The sequence below is a fragment of the Chelon labrosus genome (assembly GCF_963514085.1).
Source record: "Chelon labrosus genome assembly, chromosome: 18".
NCBI classification, from domain to species: domain Eukaryota; kingdom Metazoa; phylum Chordata; class Actinopteri; order Mugiliformes; family Mugilidae; genus Chelon; species Chelon labrosus.
The window spans coordinates 15,774,369-15,794,390 of NC_140351.1; the positions used below are offsets into that span (position 1 = coordinate 15,774,369).

The 20,022-nt window shown below is 40.7% G+C and overlaps 1 protein-coding gene across 1 annotated transcript; it reads left to right on the plus strand.

Annotated features, from left to right (window-relative positions):
• Window positions 1–725: 725 nt before the first annotated feature.
• Window positions 726–1,185, plus strand: LOC311503776 (B-type lectin plumieribetin-like; the record flags this gene model as incomplete). The annotated part of the gene is made up of 2 exons (XM_084566649.1): window positions 726–815; window positions 925–1,185. 2 exons carry the CDS (start codon window positions 726–728, stop codon window positions 1,183–1,185), a joined length of 351 nt encoding a protein of 116 aa, XP_084422775.1.
• Window positions 1,186–20,022: the final 18,837 nt, after the last annotated feature.

Consider the following 20,022-nt stretch of genomic DNA (forward strand, 5'->3'; position numbering starts at 1 on the left):
GTTTGGGGGAAACAGGAAATTTGATGTGACCATTTATTCATGAAAACAACCAGCACTGCAGAAGCCAATAAATCAAAAAAGAAAAAATAAATTACCTATTGGCTCAATTCAGAGGTAATTACTGGAAAAGATCTCATCCAAGATTAAACTAATATTTTTTTAAACCTACGCCAGATCTGTGACAGCTGGCTTTAGCTGTCACACGTATGTCTGTTTTGGCTTGGATTTTAGTGTGTTGTACAGGTTGTTAAGAAAACTGTTGGCAGGCGACACACCTACCCCTTCCCAGTGCAGAGATTCCTTAGAACTTCTTCTGTTTCCGAAATTGACCCGCTTTAGTGGGTTTGTAAAATAACTTCCTGCAAAACAAGATAACGTATTTTTTGTAGTAAACAGAAATGAGTCACTCCCCTCTCTCCCCCCAGTTCAGCCATATAAAATGCTGAGTTTCACCTCTTGTACTTCACATCTTTGCCTTTGCTGCTGTCTGACTGGGGTGAGACATTCAAGCCTGTAAGTACTCTCTACATTTCTACTAATGGATTCATGCTTTAGTGATTTCATGTGAGTTTAAAGCAGCTTCATTGGAGTTTTCTGTTACATCTGTACAAATAAACAGAAGTTTGTGTCAAGCTTATTGTGGGTTCAAACTGATGTAGGAAGAAAAATAACCAGTATGAGTACAAACTACAACACACATGACCTTTGTTGTTTGTTGCAGAATCATGAGCAGGAACTACATGTCTAGAAATGATGAGCTCCATAGAGGAGACTACCTGATGTCCAACAACAGCCAGTGGAAGGCTATTTTCCAGGTGAGTAGCTCAAGACATTGATCAGGATGAATGAAACATGTGCAAAAGAAATGAGAGTTTGGAAATGTGTGTTCTGATAACACTCACATCTCTTTTTTTCTTTCTGCAGGATGATGGTAACTTTGTCCTCTATGGCTGGAAGCCTGTGTGGGCTTCAGAGACCTGGCACTCAGATGCTGACCGTCTGTGCATGCAGTCCGACAGCAACCTGGTCATGTACAACAAGTCTGGGGATCCCAGATGGGACACAAACACCTACAGTCCCGAGTGTAACATGTGTCGTCTTCAACTGGCTGATGACGGCAAACTGGTGGTGTACAGGGCAGCTGAAGAAGTCTGGAGCTCTGAAACATCCAAGGGCACGAAGTGATGGTTTAACCTGACAGTCGTCTTTGAATGTAATCTTGAGTTACAATCTGGACTCAAATAAAAGCACATTTCCAAAGAGTAAGTGACTAACCTGACTTTTATTAGGGTTGAATTCATTCTGCTTCTGTGACTCTAACAACATTTATAACACCCTAAAGATAATATCAAAAACTCATGTAAATGTTTTATATTGTGTCCTATCCAGCTGAGCAGACTGATGCTGGCTCTCTGGTTCAAATTTGTTTGTCAGAAATCATCAAATGCACAACTCTCACAGGTGTCATGAGGAATTGGGAAATTAATTTAAAAAATATTGAGGAATTAAAATTTCAGTAGTTTTAAAGTTGTGAAGAAGTACTAAAATATTGGAGTAAAGTAAGCAGTACTGCAGTGGAAGACTATTCTTATACAGGTGAATTTAAAAAATACTTAAATAAGTTAACAAGAAAATATAATTACGTCAAAAAAAGTATGTGTTACGCAGCACAATGGATATGGAGTTACGTAAGCGTTTTAAAACTGGGTTCACCATTAAATTATCTTATCATTCATTGGTTTGTTAAAGATTTTATTTTGTTAAACAATCTGGATACTAAATTAAATGTAGAGAAAAACTGCAGTAGTACTCCATCAATGTTAGACTAAAATATCGGAAAATGAAAGTATAAATAGGGCGGCACACTGGCGAGGTGGTTAGCACCGATGCCTCACAGCGGGTTCGAATCCATGCGCCGACTGTGTGGAGTTTGCATGTTCTCACTGTGTCTGTGTGGGTTCTCTCCGGGTACTCCGGCTTCCTCCCACTGTCCAGACATGCTTGTTAGGTTAACTGGTGATTCTAAATTGGCCGTAGGTGTGCGTGTGAGTGTGAATGGTTGTCTGTCTCTCTGTGTTAGCCCTGCGATAGACTGGTGACCTGTCCAGGGTGTACCCCTGCCTCTCGCCCGATGAAAGCTGGGATAGACTCCAGCAGACCCCCGTGACCCTTAACAGGACTAAACGGGTATAGAAAATGAATGAATGAATGAATGAATGTACAGTCACTGTGTGGACCACATGCAGCGTGTGAGCCCCTGAGGGTCTGAGTCAGGCCAACCAGATGCAAAATATCCACAAAAACAACCAAGATGTAACTCATGATCTTTGAATGTGCAGAACTGGAGATGAACAACTGTACCACGACTTGTGATTGCAAAACTGCTCCACAAGATGTCACTCTGGACCCACTACAGTCTTTACATTTACATGTATCAGCCTCTGTATAAAACAATACTTTTAAATTGTCTTTGTAGAGAGAGAAACAATGTGATTGATGAGATTTCCAGATTAAACATCAGTATTATTGTTTCCCTCTTCATGTAGAACACATGATCTTAACTCTGTCACTCTGGGCTGCAAAAAACGTTTTATACACTTTGACGTTATTCATTCTTGCAACAAGAGAAGATGACCTGTGGGTTGTTGAAAATATTTCATCATGTTACATAATAATAAGACGAAGAAGAAAAAGAAAAAGAAGTTATTCCATCACAGCTCTACATTTCTCAACATTTCAGCATCCATCTGCATGTGAATGACATTTTCTCTCTGTATGGAGGTTAAAATTAAATACAGTGGTGCCAAAACTTTGTGCCAAAACCTTTGCCTCCCTCTTTTAATGTTTTTGTGTTGCCTGGTCATTATTATTCTGGCACTGTTCCTCTCTCTTGCTCTTCATCGCTGCCATTTGGGGAAACACCACTTTGTGCCCTAGATGTGGTTTGTCTAGACGTCTCCATTGTCTGCTCGACTCTGCTTCTTGTGTCGAGAGCAAATCTCGATTATGATCTTGAGGGCGATTACTTTATAGATCTGTGATTACAGCTGAACTGTTAACCTGTGCTGTCTGGTACCAGTTCCTCTGAAGTGCTGATAGTGAGATGCATGTTATGGGGATAAAACAGTAGTGATCAGAAATAAATAAAACACCAAAATTATGTGATCACATACAAACACTAAGAGGAGAATGTACTTAATTCTTTAAAGCACTCTCCTCCACTGTCGTTGCTTTTGCTTCAGGTGTGTTTTGAAGAAGAACCACTAGATGGCAAACTGGGTTTAAACTAAAAATGTAGTTCTCAAGAAGTAATAAATAGCTCAGCCTGATACTTACAGATGGGGTACCGTATTCTTTCTGGACTGGGCTCAGAGGGACAAAAGCTACAGAACTGCAGCAGGTTTCAGCTTTTAGGGTTTGCTGTTGATTTTAGTTTGGGGGGAGCAATGCACCTTCAAAGCTGTAATTCTATACCCACTGTTGGAAGGCATCAGTGGTACTTGAGAGAATGTTTAAAACAGATATGCATGTGAATAAATAAAAAAATTAAATAGGACAGATATGTTTTCATCATCGGTGCAGAGTTTGAGTATGAAATTACAGTTCGCTGTAAATCATGTGTCTAAGTGCAGTTTTCATGATATGCTCAGACATCAGTCTATTTCTGTTTAAATCAGTTCATGGTAATCTGGCAAAATGAATGTTTATAGATTTATGAATGAGAGCAGAGTGTAAACCAAACAATGACTTCAAAGCAGAGCAGCAGCCACCTTATCTGATATGCATGACCAAAACTGGCTGTGATGCAGAGTCTAAGGTTTCTGGGGCCCCTGAGGGCCTCTGTCTGTGGGGCTCAGTTAATTCAATTCAATTCAATTCAATTCAATTTTATTTATATAGCGTCAATAACAATACAAATCGTCTCAAGACGCTTTACAAAAACCCGACCTGAAACCCCCAGAGCAAGCCTGAAGGCAACGGTGGCAAGGAAAAACTCCCTTTTAACAGGAAGAAACCTCGAGCAGAACCCAGCTCATATGGAGGGACCCATCTGCCTAAGGCCAGCCGGGTACAGACAGAAGAAAGAGAGAAGAGAACAGCCTTGGTTTGTCTCAACGATTGTCATAGTGACTCTATCATGGTAAATTAATTTTGTATTAACAGTATTGTCCTGCCAATTTTAATCTTCACTACATTTCTACACTTTCTGTTTCTAAACCTTTTTTATGTAAATTTCAGCCAATAGTTTCTTTGTTCTTCTACAGTGCAGGTTGTTTTCGTGAATGTATACATATACATACAAATTAATTTGTCAAATGTAACTTAGTATTTATTACTGTATAGTTATGCTATTTGAGAGTTTTTCATTACTTCAACACAAACATTTTGTTCAATGGTAGATACAAAACCATGACAGGATCACAATACAAAATATATTGTTTAGAATTAAAGCAGTGATTTCTTCCCCTGTGTCTGCGTGGGTTCTCTCTGGGTACTCCAGCTTCCTCCCACCGTCCAAAGACATGCTTGTTAGGTTAACTGGTGATTCTAAAATTGGCCATAGGTGTGAGTGGTTGTCTGTCTCTCTGTGTTTGCCCTGTGAGAGACTGTTGACCTGTCCAGGGTGTACCCCGCTTCTCACCCAAAGACAGCTGGGATAGCCTCTAGTACCCCCGTGACCCTTCACAGGACATGTGGTTACAGAAGATGTATAATGTTGGAAAGAAATTCTGACATTAGAAAAGAAGCCTAAAAAGTGAGTTTTAGTTTTAGAGTCACAGAAGTCGAATAAATTCAACACGAATAAAAGTTAGGTTAGTCATGTATTTACTGGAAATGTGCTTTTATTTGGGTCCAGATTGTAACTCAAGATTACATTCAAAGATGACTGTCAGATACAGATGACAGATGAGATATTCAAAAGCTTTGTCCTGTCAGGGTAAACCATCACTTCATGCGGTTGGGTGATCTCCAGATCTCTTTACCATCCCTGTACACCACCAGTTTGCCGTCATCGGTCAGTTGAAGACGACACATGTTACACTCAGGACCGTAGGTTTTTGTGTCCCACTTGGCAACCCCAGACTTGTCGTACATGACCAGGTTGCAGTCGGACTGCATGCACAGACGGTCAGCATCTGATCCTGATGTGTCTGAAGCCCACACAGGCTTCCAGCCATAGATGACAAAGTTACAATCATCCTGCAGAAAGAAAAAAAGAGATGTGTTATCAGAACACACATTTCCAAACTCTCATTTCTTTTCTTTTGCACATGTTTCATTCATCCTGATCAAGGTCTTGAGCTACTCACCTGGAAAACAGCCTTCCACTGGCCATTGTTGGACATCAGGTAGTCTCCTCTATGGAGCTCATCATTTCTAGACATGTAGTTCTTGCTCATGATTCTGCAACAAACAACAAAGGTCATGTGTGTTGTAGTTTGTGCTCATACTGGTTATTTTTCTTCCTACATCAGTTTGAACCAACAATAAGTTTGACACAAACTTCCGTTCGTTTGTACAGATGTAACAGAAAACTCCAATGAAGCTGCTTTAAACTCACATGAAATCACTAAAGCATGAATCCATCAGTAGAAATGTAGAGAGTACTTACAGGCTTGAATGTCTCACCCCAGTCAGACAGCAGCAAAGGCAAAGATGTGAAGTACAAGAGGTGAAACTCAGCATTTTATATGGCTGAACTGGGAGGAGAGAGGGGAGTGTCTCATTTCTGTTTAATACAAAAACTACGTTATCTTGTTTCGCAGGAAGTTATTTTACAAACCCACTAAAGCGGGTCAGTGTCAGAAACAGAAGAAATTCTAAGGAAGCTTTGCACTGGGAGGGAGTGGTTGTGACGACCGTGTGTGTGCATTCAACACAATAATCTGCCAACAGTTTTCTAACCGGATCCAGCAACATTTACATTAGCAACCTCTACAACACACTAAAATCCAAGTCAAAACAGAAATCAGTGTGACAGCTAAGGCCATCTCTGAATTTCAGCCAATAGTTTCTTTGTTCTTCTACAGTGCAGGTTGTTTTCGTGAGTGTACACATATACATACAAATTAATTTGTCAAATGTAACTTAGTATTTATTACTGTATAGTTATGCTATTTGAGTTTTTCATTACTTCAACACAAACATTTTTTTCAATTGTAGATACAAAAACATGACAGGATCACAATACAAAATATATTGTTTAGAATTAAAGCAGCAGTTTCTTTACAAAATTTCTTGTTTCATCATGGCACAAATTACACTACAGAAATTTGCAAGACATTCTCCCTGTGTCTGCGTGGGTTCTCTGTGGGTACTCCAGCTTCCTCCCACCGTCCAAAGACATGCTTGTTAGGTTAATTGGTGATTCTAAAATTGGCCGTAGGTGTGAGTGGTTGTCTGTCTCTCTGTGTTAGTCCTGTGATAGACTGGTGACCTGTCCAGGGTGTATGTATAATGTTGGACAGAAATTCTGGCATTAGAAAAGAAGCCTAAAAAGTGAGTTTTAGTTTTTATATGGGTAATTTTAGAGCAGGGATGGGCAACCTAAATGATGGAGGGGGCCGCAATTTTTCATCGACACTACCAGAGGGCCACATAGGACTGCGCACTTAACCAGATATGATAAAACTGCCATTTTAAATATGTTTAACATATTTAAAACTGGAAAAAAAAATCTGAAGCTGAAGAAGTCTGGAGAAACACCCAACCGCATGGGGGACGGGACAAAGCTTTTGAATATCTCACCTGTCATCTGTATCTGACAGTCATCTTTGAATGTAATCTTGAGTTACAATCTGGACTCAAACAAAAGCACATTTCCAATGAATAAATGACTAACCTAACTTTTATTCGTATTGAATTTATTCTACTTCTGTGACTGTAGTGATACACCTTTAACAATGAGGCGTTGTTCACTCTTGTGTACATATTTATCTTCTGGGGAAAACAGGCAGTGCTCTCCCTCATATTCCTTAGATATCCCTGGTTCTAATGGACTAGGCCACGCCCATTTCCACCTGCCATTTTTTTGCCGCCATTTTGAAAAATTGCACCTCATAGCAAAATCAACTCCTCCTAGCCCGTTCATCCAATTCTCACCAAACTTGGCATGTATCATTTATGGGCAAAGATGATGAAAAGTTCTCAAAATAATTTTAGCAGGGTTATTGATTACGGTGTGGCGCAGTATAACTCAAAAGCTAGTATTTTGTGAAGTATACACCCAAACTTAATCAAACTTCAGATCATTGATAATAATATGACTCTGTACAAGCACCCCTACTTTTGTGACCCTTGGTCTCTAGGGAGCAATAGCTTACTTCATGAAATTTGCCTATAATAATCTGTGGATGACTCCTTACAAGCCCACCAAGTTTCGTGCAATACGATCTATAGGAGGCGCTACTGGTGACTCATGCGTCTGCGTCCCACTCGGGGACGACCGCGGCATGGACCCCTTTGTGATGTAGTTATTATTACTGTTCTCATTATTAAAGGTGAACTGTGCGACTATGTTATTCAGTTTGTATCAAAGGTAGCCCTAATTACTCGGTACCCTTGAAGTAGCTCTCAGTTTCAAAAATGTTGGTGACCCCTGCTCTACAGAGACATTCTACTGCTTACCTGTGGAAAACATTAAACAGGCAGTGTCAGCATTAAGGGCGTTCTCCGTAGTGTTACGTCCGGCCTAGGGGAACCAAACGCAACAAGAAAAAGGTATAAATGCTCCCCTCTTTTCCCCACTCCCAAGGACGAAGATTACTACAGAGCTGCAGTCCAACAAAAGTTCATTTATTTACAAATGATGGTAGTATGAAGCTTCAGGGTGAGCATGGCCCAAAACAACAAACAAAACAATCTGACCCAAAGCTAACTTACCTAACCAGGGGGGTATTCCATCAAGCAGGCTAAAGGCAAAGTCAAGCTTAAATGGCCAAGTCTGGCTAATATGAGTGAGAGTTCGGTTCCATCAAAGAGGCTGAGATTAGCCCCAACTCAGTAACCATGGAAACTATGACTCCGGCTAAGCCTCAACCATGGCTAAGCCAGAACTGTGGCTCAGGTTTCCGTTCCATCAATCTGAGCCTCAGCCCTGTTCCACCAAGGTGGCTAATGTGAATGCCAGCCAAGTAACCATGGTAACTTATCCTGCCGGGCAAACCTGGGCCCGTATTCCTAAAGATTCTTAGCGCTAAGAGTTGCTCCTAGTGGCCAAATTCTAAGAAAATTCTTAGAATCATGACGTTTCCCTCCTAAAGTTAGGAGTAGCTCCTAGTAAAGATAAAAGCTATTCCTAAAGAATCTTAGCTCTTAAGAGTGCTCCTAAGGTGAGATCTGCTAAGAGCAGGGAGGAGGACTTTTAGGAGGCTTAGGAATTTCTTAAGCAGAGGAGAAAATGGCTGAAAGAAGAGACAGGAGAGATATTCTCCAAACACTGAATGACAATCAAGCTTGTTACAATCGCAATACAATCGCGGGAGTTACGTTCTAAAAATAACCCGCAATAGGCGAAATCCGCGAAGTAGTCAGCTTTATTTTTTACAATGATTATAAATGTTTTAAGGTTGCAAAACCCCTCACTACACACTTTATACACTTTTCTCAATAACTTGCAAACATACCGCACTTCAGTCACACTGCCAGCGATCAAAGGTACTGTATATGTAAATTTGCAACAATTCTGTAGACACCGTACGGAGATTGATTGACAATGGTCTACAGTCCCTTAGCCAATCAGGACGCAGAAGACGACACGCAGCCTCTCCCTTAGCCAATCAGGACGCAGAAAACAGTGCGCTGTAAAAAAAAAAAAAAAGCATGCAAAATTGCACTAAAAAAAATCCGCGAGGCCGCGAAAGGTGAACCGCGTTATAGCGAGGGACTAGCCTACTGTATCACCTGAAATGAAAGTCATCACAACACTGAAGTATTTAGCAACAGGAAAAATGCAACAATGCAACAATGCAGCAGTGATGACTTGGAGCCAAATCTACGTCTCTAAACACTTTTATTCTCATTGACCAGTTGATCCAGAAGCAAACACAGTTCCTCTGTCCAGTTGGGTTTCCTGCTTCATTTCTTCTCCACTGCTGTTCGGTTTTTGGAAGATTTGAACATCAACCATCACTGCTTCTTCTAGGCCGGTTAGCAATCACAGAAACTGATGAAAGCTGAGCAGTTTTACTCTTGTTAATACCAAATAGGTGAAGTGCAAAATGTTACCAGTGTGGTAAATGAATGAAAGCAAATAAATAGAACTATCAGCATGTGAATACTGTGGTAGTGGCCTGAGTTTAATCACACATTTTATAGGATACTTTTTAAAGTATAGCGTACTATTTATTTATTTGTATGTAAAGTATTATTTATAATTATACAGTCTTCATAGAGATTAGATTCTGTTATTAAGTCTATTAATTTGACGTCTATTCTAGGCCAATTATTACCAAAAGTGTATTTTTATCTAGCTTTTAGGATCAACCAATCACACCTCTTGAAATGATGACTCATACCTAGCAACGGGGTCAACCACACCTCCTCACTAAGATAAGAGTTTCTGTCCATTCCTTGCTAAGAGTTCTCTAAGAATTTTCTGGAATCACTCCTAAGCTAAGACTCCTAGCTAGGAATTTTTAGGCTAAGATAGGAGCTCTCTTAGAGGATTCTTAGAATCTTTAGGAATACGGGCCCTGGTCTGTAGCAGGCTAAAAGTGAAGCTTAGCACCATCTATGATCAAAGAATGTCCAATAGACAGAAACAGAGACACACAACTGTCATGGAATGATAAAATAATATGTAAAACATAAAATATATAATAAAATGTATTAAAGAAATTATTTATACTAATAATTATATATATATTATCTATAAGTACATTAAAGAACATTATCACGAAAATAAAATATAATAAAAAATAAGACACAAATAAATTAATTAATAAAATTAAACTAATTAGCCAAAAAATATAAAAAAAGGAAATTGAGGCATTGAAAATAAAAGATTGAATATGTACACCAAACCACAATTAGATGTAAATGTGTAAAACCACCACCAGCACCAAGGGTCTTCCAGGACAGGACCAACCCGTTGACCCACACAGATGCGTACCTGTGGGAGAGGTACCGGTTCAGCAGGCAAAGCATTGTGTATTTATGCAGTTTGCTTGAACCACACATTATGAGGGTCACTCACCGCAGCCAGTCTCTGACCACTGTGCAGTCTGTATTGCACTGCGGTTCTTTGCCAGTGGTACATTTCTCTACAGTGTTGGTGATGCTGAGAAGTTAAGCAAGGCAACTGTTTGCAGAGGGGTAACAATTATATGTCCTCTATTCATTTGTGATTATTTCCAGCATCGCCACATATTATGCAAAGGAGTTGAGATGATCACATGGGGGTGTCCATGATGTCATAGGCCATGACTAATTGGAAACAGAGACAGATGGCAATGAAGTAATATATTTATTTGAATAAAGTAATTTCCATAGTTATCGTTCATATTTATACATTAAACATGACACAGAGCAAACACATTACAGGTAAGAGCAGTCTACCTGGCCCTGAAGCAGTTCCTTAATATCTACATCACCTTCCCTGGCCATCATGACCCACAGCAGATCAAGGAGACATTCTATTTGTGACAGTCTTGTAAAATACTTTGATTAAATGTAGCCTATCATTATCAAAAATGTAGGCAAGGCAACTTTATATAGCACATTTTAGCACAAGGTGATTCAAAGTGCTTTACATAAAATAAAATGAAAATACAACATTTCAACATATAGCATCTGGGACAAAATACAGAAGTAGCACAAATACAGCATGTAAAAATGACAGGCTTAAATGAAAATGATATAAATTCTATACAATTAAACAGAGCAATTGGCCATGTAGGAAATAAATTAAAGCTATCCCATCGATTTGCATAACAATCAGTTGATAAATGTGATGAATATCACTTTCTAACATTACTACTAGGGCTGCCAAATGATAAAATATGGAAAATTTCACATAAATTGCAGTGAAACAATAATGCTATTTTAATTATGTTCATATGAATGTTACTTATTAGGGCTGTCTTTTTGTTCTTTGGGGATTTTCCTTTTAATTTTAGGGATTTGGTTGCATTAATAGGTCCACATAATTGATTAGTTTAAAACAAAAAACATCAAGAAATCAATTGGTAGATTATTGTCTACATATATTTTGTCCCTTTGATGGGGGATTTATGTAACATGATGCTGAAATACTTAATTTTCTTTGTCACTTACGCATTCAGCCTGTCGGCAATATTCTGCCACGCCACATCCCTCGCTTTATTTTGCCGCGGTATTGCCCTTCTTTCGGATTATGTGGCTGTAATCCTCATATACCTCCATGAGGCGGGTTTGCTCCGCTGCAGAGAATATTTCTGCACGCTTTCCCTTGCTTTTCGGCACTCGACTATAATGGGCTTTTTATTTTTCCTGTGGGCGTGCACAAGTTGAGACTTAACAGGTGGGGCTTGACTAAGCGTCAGGTGGAGCCAGCTGATTTCACTTGATGGAACGACTTGGAGATAGATTGAGAAGTGGAGCTTAGTCAAGCTTCAAGCTTACACCTAAATCTGGCAATTCTTAGCTACGTTGATGGAATACCCCCCAGGAAAACAAAGAAAACAAAATACAGGTTTCTAACCTGACTCCCTATAAAATAAACAAGAGAAAACGGAGACAAACAAAAAGAGCTACTCACCCCTACTACTACCTGGACTGCTAAACTAACAATCAATACAACAATACAAATTCACAGGATAGAGTACAATATAGCCTGGTGCAGCTGGGAGTAGGGCCAAGAGAGAGAGAAAGAAGGTCTCAAGCGGCGGCCATTTATAGCTGGTCCATCCGTCCATTCGTCCAATCAGCCAGCACCTGGAGAGACACCAAGAGTGGTAGCACCACCACCCTCAGGCAGGGAGGAACAACAGCACAGAACAATTACACATCACGACCAACAGAAATACTAAATTATGACCCTGGGTCATAACACCCCCCCACCTAAGAAAAAACATTTCCTCCACAGGAAATTTTTGATACACTAAGACCTAGACAGCGCATCGGCCATCACATTGTCTAAGCCCTTTTTGTAGCGAATGTCAACATTAAAATCCTGAAGCAGTAAGGACCAGCGCATGAGGCGCTGATTACTATTCTGCATCCGAGTTAGGAACACAAGCGGATTGTGATCAGAGAAAACGATGGTCGGCTCAGGGTTAGAACCAATGTATACCTCGAAGTGTTGCAACGCCAGTAGCAAGGCCAAAGCCTCTTTTTCCAATGGTGCTGTAATGTAGCTGGTGCTTTTTGAGCTTCTTGGAAAAGTAGCAGACTGGATGGTCAATGCCACGCTCATCTTCCTGAAGAAGCACCGCACCTACACCAAGCGCACTGGCATCCACTTCCAGCTTAAAGGGACGAACAAAATCAGGGGCAGCGAGTACAGGCGCACTACAAAGAAGAGCTTTAGCGGCCTCAAAAGCAAATTGACACTTCTCTGACCACTGGAAAGGGATTTTTGGACTTGCTAAGCTCGTCAGTGAAGCCACTACGTCGGAAAAGTTCTTACAAAAACCACGATAATACCCAGCCATCCCCAGAAAACGGCGGAGCTCACGGCGCGTTTGGGGAGCTGGGAAATCTATGATGGCCTGCACCTTAGCAGTCACGGGACAGACACGACCTTGTCCCACCATCTTACCTAAATAGGTCACAACAGCCTTCCCAAACTCACATTTGGCCAGATTGAGGGTTAGGGAAGCCTTACACAGACGTTCAAAAATCTCAGAGAGGGTTTTCATATGTTCAGCCCAGTTGGAGGAATAAGCCACAATATCATCCAAGTAAACTTCACAGTTACTCACCCCACGAAGAACTGTGCTCATGAGCCTCTGGAAAGTGGCTGGGGCGTTTCTTAGACCGAATGGCATGACCGTATACTGTAAAAAATGGTCTGGAGTGACGAATGCACTTATCTCAGAGGCGCGTGGTGTCAGGGGAACCTGCCAATATCCTTTTAGGAGATCCAGTTTTGTGACATATTTGGCCGAACCCACCCGATCAACACAGTCATCCATACGAGGAAGCGGAAAAGAGTCTGGTTTAGTAATGGCATTTACCTTGCGATAATCATTACAGAAACGTGGAGTCTGGTCAGATTTCGGAACAAGGAGCGAAGGAGCGCTCCATGGGCTAGTACTCGGCACAGCAAAACCATTTTCAACAAGATATCTTGCTTCCTGTTGCATTATGGCACGTTTTGTCGGATGCACTCTGTAAGCGTGCTGTTTTATCGGGGGGTGATCACCCACATCAATATCATGACATAATACATTAGTTTGGGTGGGAATGTCGCCGAAGAGGGTTGGATAACTTTGTACAAGCTTGCCAATATCAGACCTGGCAGAGTCAGACAGGTGCGCCAAATGGGCATCTAGATTGGACAGAATTTCTGAATTTCTGAGGCGCGCACATGAAAAGGAACTGCTTCTGTCATTCAGGCCATCATCACTGGGATCATATGGGGACTGTGCAACAGACACTGTGGCAACAGGTGCAACTATGAGAGATGGAGCATTCTTCTCACGGTCAACATATGTCTTCAGCATGTTAATGTGACACACACGAGTTTTCTTCCTGCGATCGGGAGTGTGGATTACATAGTCAGTCTCGCTGATCTTACGGTCAACCACATATGGACCACAAAACTTTGCCTGTAGACTACAACCAACAAGAGGTAAGAGAACTAGTACGCGATCACCAGGCGTGAAGGTCCGCGCAACAGACTTTGTCAAAATTTGTTTTCATTTTTGACTGAGCAGTGGAGAGTGAATCACGGGCCAAATTGCAAGCGTGATGCAGTCTCTCCCTAAAAGAGCTAACGTAGTCCAGAATGTTTTCACCCAAACTAGTTTTGTTTGAGAGAAACTTCTCTCGCAACAGGCGTAGAGGGCCGCGAACAGTGTGGCCAAATACCAGATCGGCTGGACTGAAACCTAATGACTCCTGTAAGGTTTCCCTCACAGCAAACAACAACAAAGGCAATCCCTCATCCCACTCACGATTTGTCTCGGTACAATATTTGCGAAGCATACTTTTTAGAGTTTGGTGAAATCTCTCCAATGCACCCTGACTCTCGGGATGATAAGTGCTGGAAGTGTGGTGGTTCACATTTAGCTCCGACATGACCTGGGCAAAGATTTTGGACATAAAATTTGAACCTTGGTCACTTTGAATGCGCCTTGGAAGTCCAAATGTAGAGAAAAACTTGACAAGCGCTTTTACGATGGCACGAGCTTTTAATGAACGCAACGGGACAGCCTCAGGGTAACGAGTCGCAGCACACATCACAGTGAGAATGTACTGATTTCCAGACTTGGTTTTTGGCAGAGGACCCACACAGTCTACAATAACGTGTTCAAATGGCTCTCCAACGGCAGGGATTGGCTTTAATGGAGCTACTGGGATCACTTGATTTGGTTTACCTGCGACCTGGCAGGTGTGGCATGAACGGCAAAATTTCGCCACATCTGACTTAAGTCCAGGCCAAAAGAAATAACGGAGGATACGGCTGTAGGTTTTTCTAATACCTAGATGACCAGACATGCTATGGTCATGAGCCAAACCTAGCACCTGGAAACGAAACTGCTGTGGCACTACAACTTGAGTCACAGAGTCATGTGCTAGACCAGAATGAGGGGACCAACGGCGCATCAGAACTCCATCGTCTATCAGGTAGGACCCAGACGCATTACATTTTGGATCTGTATGAAGAGAAAAACAAGGAGACAGAGTGGGATCAGTTTTCTGTGCCTTAACCAACTGATCTCTGTCTACTGAAAGTGTCAGAGATTTAACATCAGGCTGAAGCTCCACAACAACATTCTCTTTAACATCTGAGAGAGAATCTGTGGGATCAGAGGTAGTCATGAAAGAGTCACTAAGATCCACCAAATCTTCAAGTTTCCGGGCCTGAGCACGGGTTACAGCACACACAGGAAACAAAGGAGGTAAACCAGGCGCAACAGAATCAGAAACACACAAATCTGCAATTGGGGTTTCAATGACCTCAGGAGACGGGAAAACTTTTCCACCGGCCAAATCGTTTCCGAGGATCAAATCAATACCAGCTATTGGCAACTGGGGTCTCACAGCAATTTTGAATTTGCCTGACACAATCCTAGAGGTTAACTGAATGAAATGCAATGGGGCACGTACAGCACTTAGCTTAACCCCCCATGCTATAATGTCAGAACCACAGTAAGACTGAGCTGAAAACGGGAGAACACGTTCACACATGAGAGATTGTTTCGCACCGGTATCCCTTAGGATAGTGATTGGAACTGGCTTATCCATACCCTCAAGAGAAACAGAACCTTGTGTAACAAATGGTTTGAAATCCTTATCAATTTCATCTACCACATCTACACTTTGGTGGCGTTGTGGTTTAGTGTGTATGAAACCGATTGGGGACGGTGTTTTGACATTCTTAGATTGTGCTTTTTTCTTAAGAGTGGGACAGACGGCAATGAGGTGACCCTGTTCATGGCAATAGAAACACTCTCGTTTCTCAATGTCACCAGTAGCAGCAGTGGGGTTACGACGGGGGTTTTTGGGTGATCTAGGGCTCCGGCCAATGGAGACTGGATCACGGCACACTGGGGAAGAGAAAACACTTTTGTGCGTTAACAAAAACTCATCAGCAAGTACAGCGGCATCAGTGAAACAGGTGACTTTTTGCTCATTCAGATAAATGACAATTTTCTCTGGAAGTCGGTTTTTAAATTCCTCTAACAAAATGAGTTCTCTCAAGTGATCAAAAGTTGCTACCTTACTGGCCTGGCACCATTTGTCAAACAGAGTGCTCTTCTCCCTTGCAAACTCAACATATGTCTGATTGGCAGTTTTTCCACAATTTCGAAACTTTTGTCTGTAAGCCTCAGGCACTAATTCGTAGGCTCTAAGGACAGTGGCTTTCACGGTGTCATAATTTAAACTGTCTTCAATGGACAGAATTGCACACTTCCTGTGCTTTCCCAACTAACTTACACTGGAGTAGAAGAGGCCACACACTCTTTGGCCAATGTAGAGTAGCGGCGATGCGCTCAAATGCACTAAAATATATATCCACTTCAGACTCCCTGAATGGAGGAACTAGCGCAATGTGCCTGCTTACATCAAAGCCATCATGAGGACTGGGTGTGGAGGTCTCCATGGATAAAGGACTGGCAGTTACAGCGGCTCCCCGCTCTAACTCCAGAGCCTTTAGTTTCAGGTGCATGGTTTCCACCTCCAACTCCCGTTGTCTCACCTCCACCTCCTTTATACGGAGGGTGAGCCTCAGCTCCTCGGCATTCATGCCAGTTTGGGACTGGGAGGTTGGGAGTGCGGCAGGAACACCAGCCAGATCACCCAGCTCAACTCCAACCGTGGGAGCTGGCTCAACTCCAACCCATCCCCTTTCACTCAACTTCGCATAGATCTCTTCTTTCTTTGCGCTAGATAACACATGCACATTAAATGAACTGGCGATAAGGCACAAATCAGCCTTTTTACACTTTTTTAATACTTCTTCAGTCGGATTGGCCACAAACTCTGCTAATTTGAACTCCATTTTACTTCTGCCACCACCACAGAAAAAACTGCCAAACAGACAAGCAGAAGCAGAGAAACAAATTCCCCCAACACAATGACACAGAAAAAGTATGACGAGCCCCCATTAAATGTTACGTCCGGCCTAGGGGAACCAAACGCAACAAGAAAAAGGTATAAATGCTCCCCTCTTTTCCCCACTCCCAAGGACGAAGATTACTACAGAGCTGCAGTCCAACAAAAGTTCATTTATTTACAAATGATGGTAGTATGAAGCTTCAGGGTGAGCATGGCCCAAAACAACAAACAAAACAATCTGACCCAAAGCTAACTTACCTAACCAGGAAAACAAAGAAAACAAAATACAGGTTTCTAACCTGACTCCCTATAAAATAAACAAGAGAAAACGGAGACAAACAAAAAGAGCTACTCACCCCTACTACTACCTGGACTGCTAAACTAACAATCAATACAACAATACAAATTCACAGGATAGAGTACAATATAGCCTGGTGCAGCTGGGAGTAGGGCCAAGAGAGAGAGAAAGAAGGTCTCAAGCGGCGGCCATTTATAGCTGGTCCATCCGTCCATTCGTCCAATCAGCCAGCACCTGGAGAGACACCAAGAGTGGTAGCACCACCACCCTCAGGCAGGGAAGAACAACAGCACAGAACAATTACACATCACGACCAACAGAAATACTAAATTATGACCCTGGGTCATAACATAGCGTATAGACTCACTCAGCATGTACAGACTTCTTCACGCTCAACTAGCGTCAGCTACTGATGTGAGGCTTAGAGCACCCTCTATTGACAAATCTCTGTTCAACAGGGTAACTTTCATTTCACTCTAAAATTACCCGTATAAAAACTAAAACTCACTTTTTAGGCTTCTTTTCTACTGCCAGAATTTCTGTCCAATATTATACATACACCCTTGGACAGTGGGAGGAAGCTGGAGTAGGGCCTACCCAGAGAGAACCCATGCAGACACAGGGAGAACGTCTTGCAAATTTCTGTAGCGTAATTTGTGCCATGATGAAATAAGACACTTTATAAAGAAACCACTGCTTTAATTCTAAGCAATATATTTTGTATTGTGATCCTATCATGTTTTTGTATCTACAATTGAAAAAAATGTTTGTGTTGAAGTAATGAAAAACTCAAGTAGCATATCTATACAGTAATTTATTGTTTATTTGGATCCCCATTAGCTGCAGCAGAACTGCAGCTATTCTTCCTGGGGTCCGGACATACTAATACAATACAAGAAGAAAAAAAATAAATAAATAAAATTTAAAAGAAAACAAAAACAAAACAAAAACAAAAACAGACAGACAAACAAACAAATACAAAATATGTATGTGTATATATATAAATTATTACAGAAAAATAAAAGAGGTGACACTTATTTACAACAATCCTTCAAACTCTTAAGCAATTCATGCATTCCACATCATTCCATTATGATTTCACTCAATATCATATATATCTAACATCCATTTATTTTCAGATATTTTATATATTTTAACCATCTTACTTTATTCATGGTTAGGATTCTGTGTGTATCCATTTAAAATATGTTTTTTCACTAACAATTTAAATTCTCTTGTGCTAGTGGTTTGTCCAAATTGTTTGGGGAGTAGGTTCCAAGCATACATAGCTCTGTATATTACTGTTCTTTTACTGTAGTTCGTCTTTATTTTTGGGAGTGAAAACTTTCCACTGGCCGCATGTCTTGTTGTATAACTATGATTGTCTGAACTATACTGTAGTTTTTTGTGTAGAACTTGTGGGGTTTTTGTTATAAGTACATTTCTTACAAATATCAGTAATGAATAAAACAGTCTATCACCAACCATCAACCAACCAAGATTTCTATGCATTTTAAATACATTAGTTCTAAGATCACAACCCAGGACAATGCGAATTGCTCTGTTTTGCACTTTTTGAAGTTTATTAATTGTGTCTGCTGTGGCGTTTGACCAGACCACTGAGCAGTAGTCAAGATTTGACAGAATTAGAGCTTGTATTATCAGTTTAGTTGATTTTGGTGATAAATATGCTTTGCATCTTCTTATAACAGAGATGCTACTTCCCATTTTATTAACAACCTTGTTTATATGTGTTTTCCATGTAAGTTTGTCATCAATGACAACTCCCAGCAGCTTGGTCTCCTGAACCTGATTGATACGTACTTCTTTGATTTTCAGATTTAACTGAGGATTTTTACTAATGTTGTGGTGCGAGCCCATTATCATACAGTTAGTTTTGGATATATTCAAAGCAAGTTTGTTGCAGTTAACCCACTCCACAACTGCTTTTAACTTTTCTTTCAAAACCGCATTTAGCTCCCCGTTGGATAGTGCAGAGGCATATATGGTTGAGTCATCAGCATACATTCCTATGTTTGCATTTCTCAGAACAAGTGGTAAGTCATTGGTGTAAATAATGTACAATAACGGTCCCAAACAACTCCCCTGTGGTACTCCACATGACACAACATTCTCTTCAGAAAAACACCCATTAAAGAAAACTGTCTGTGTTCTGTCAGTTAGATAACTCATTAGGAAGGACAAAGAGGACACCTCAAACCCATAACATTCAAGTTTTTCCAACAGTAAATTGTGGTCAATTAGGTCGAAAGCAGCTGAGAAATCAAGCGTAACCACACCAACTAGTTTCTTTTTATCTATTTCCCTAAGCCAGTCATCTGTCATTTGAGTTAGAGCTGATGTTGTGGAGTGACCCTTACGATATGCATGTTGAAAATCTGTAAGTAAATCATTCAAAGATAAGTAGTTCGTCATTTGTTCAAACATTACACTTTCCATAATTTTACTTAATACAGGTAAAAGGCTAATTGGACGACTGTTGGCTCCTGAAAATTGCAGTTTCTTATTTTTTGGTAATGGAATTATCTTGGCACGCTTCCATTGTAGTGGAGACTGACAGTTGGCAAAACTCATATTTATAATGTGACAGATAGGAGGTGCAATTTCCTCCGCGACCAGCTTTAGTAGCTTACTATCAAGATTATCAATGCCTGGTGGTTTATTCTTACAAGTTCGTAACATATCTTCTACTGTCTTAATACCTATTTTATCAAACTTAAATGAACATTGTTTATCCTTCATAATGTTATCTTTTATTAATAGATTGGATATGTTATTTATATCAATAGGCGGCATATTATTATTTAATTGATCAATTTTATTTATGAAATATTTATTAAGATAGTTAGCAATGTCAGATGGTCTAGTGAGGAAGTTGCCGTCCACCTCTAAGAATGATGGTGTTTGAGGGTTTTTCCCCATTAATTCATTCAGTGTTTTCCATACTTTTTTGTTATCATTTTTTATATCAACAATCCTATTTTCATAGTACA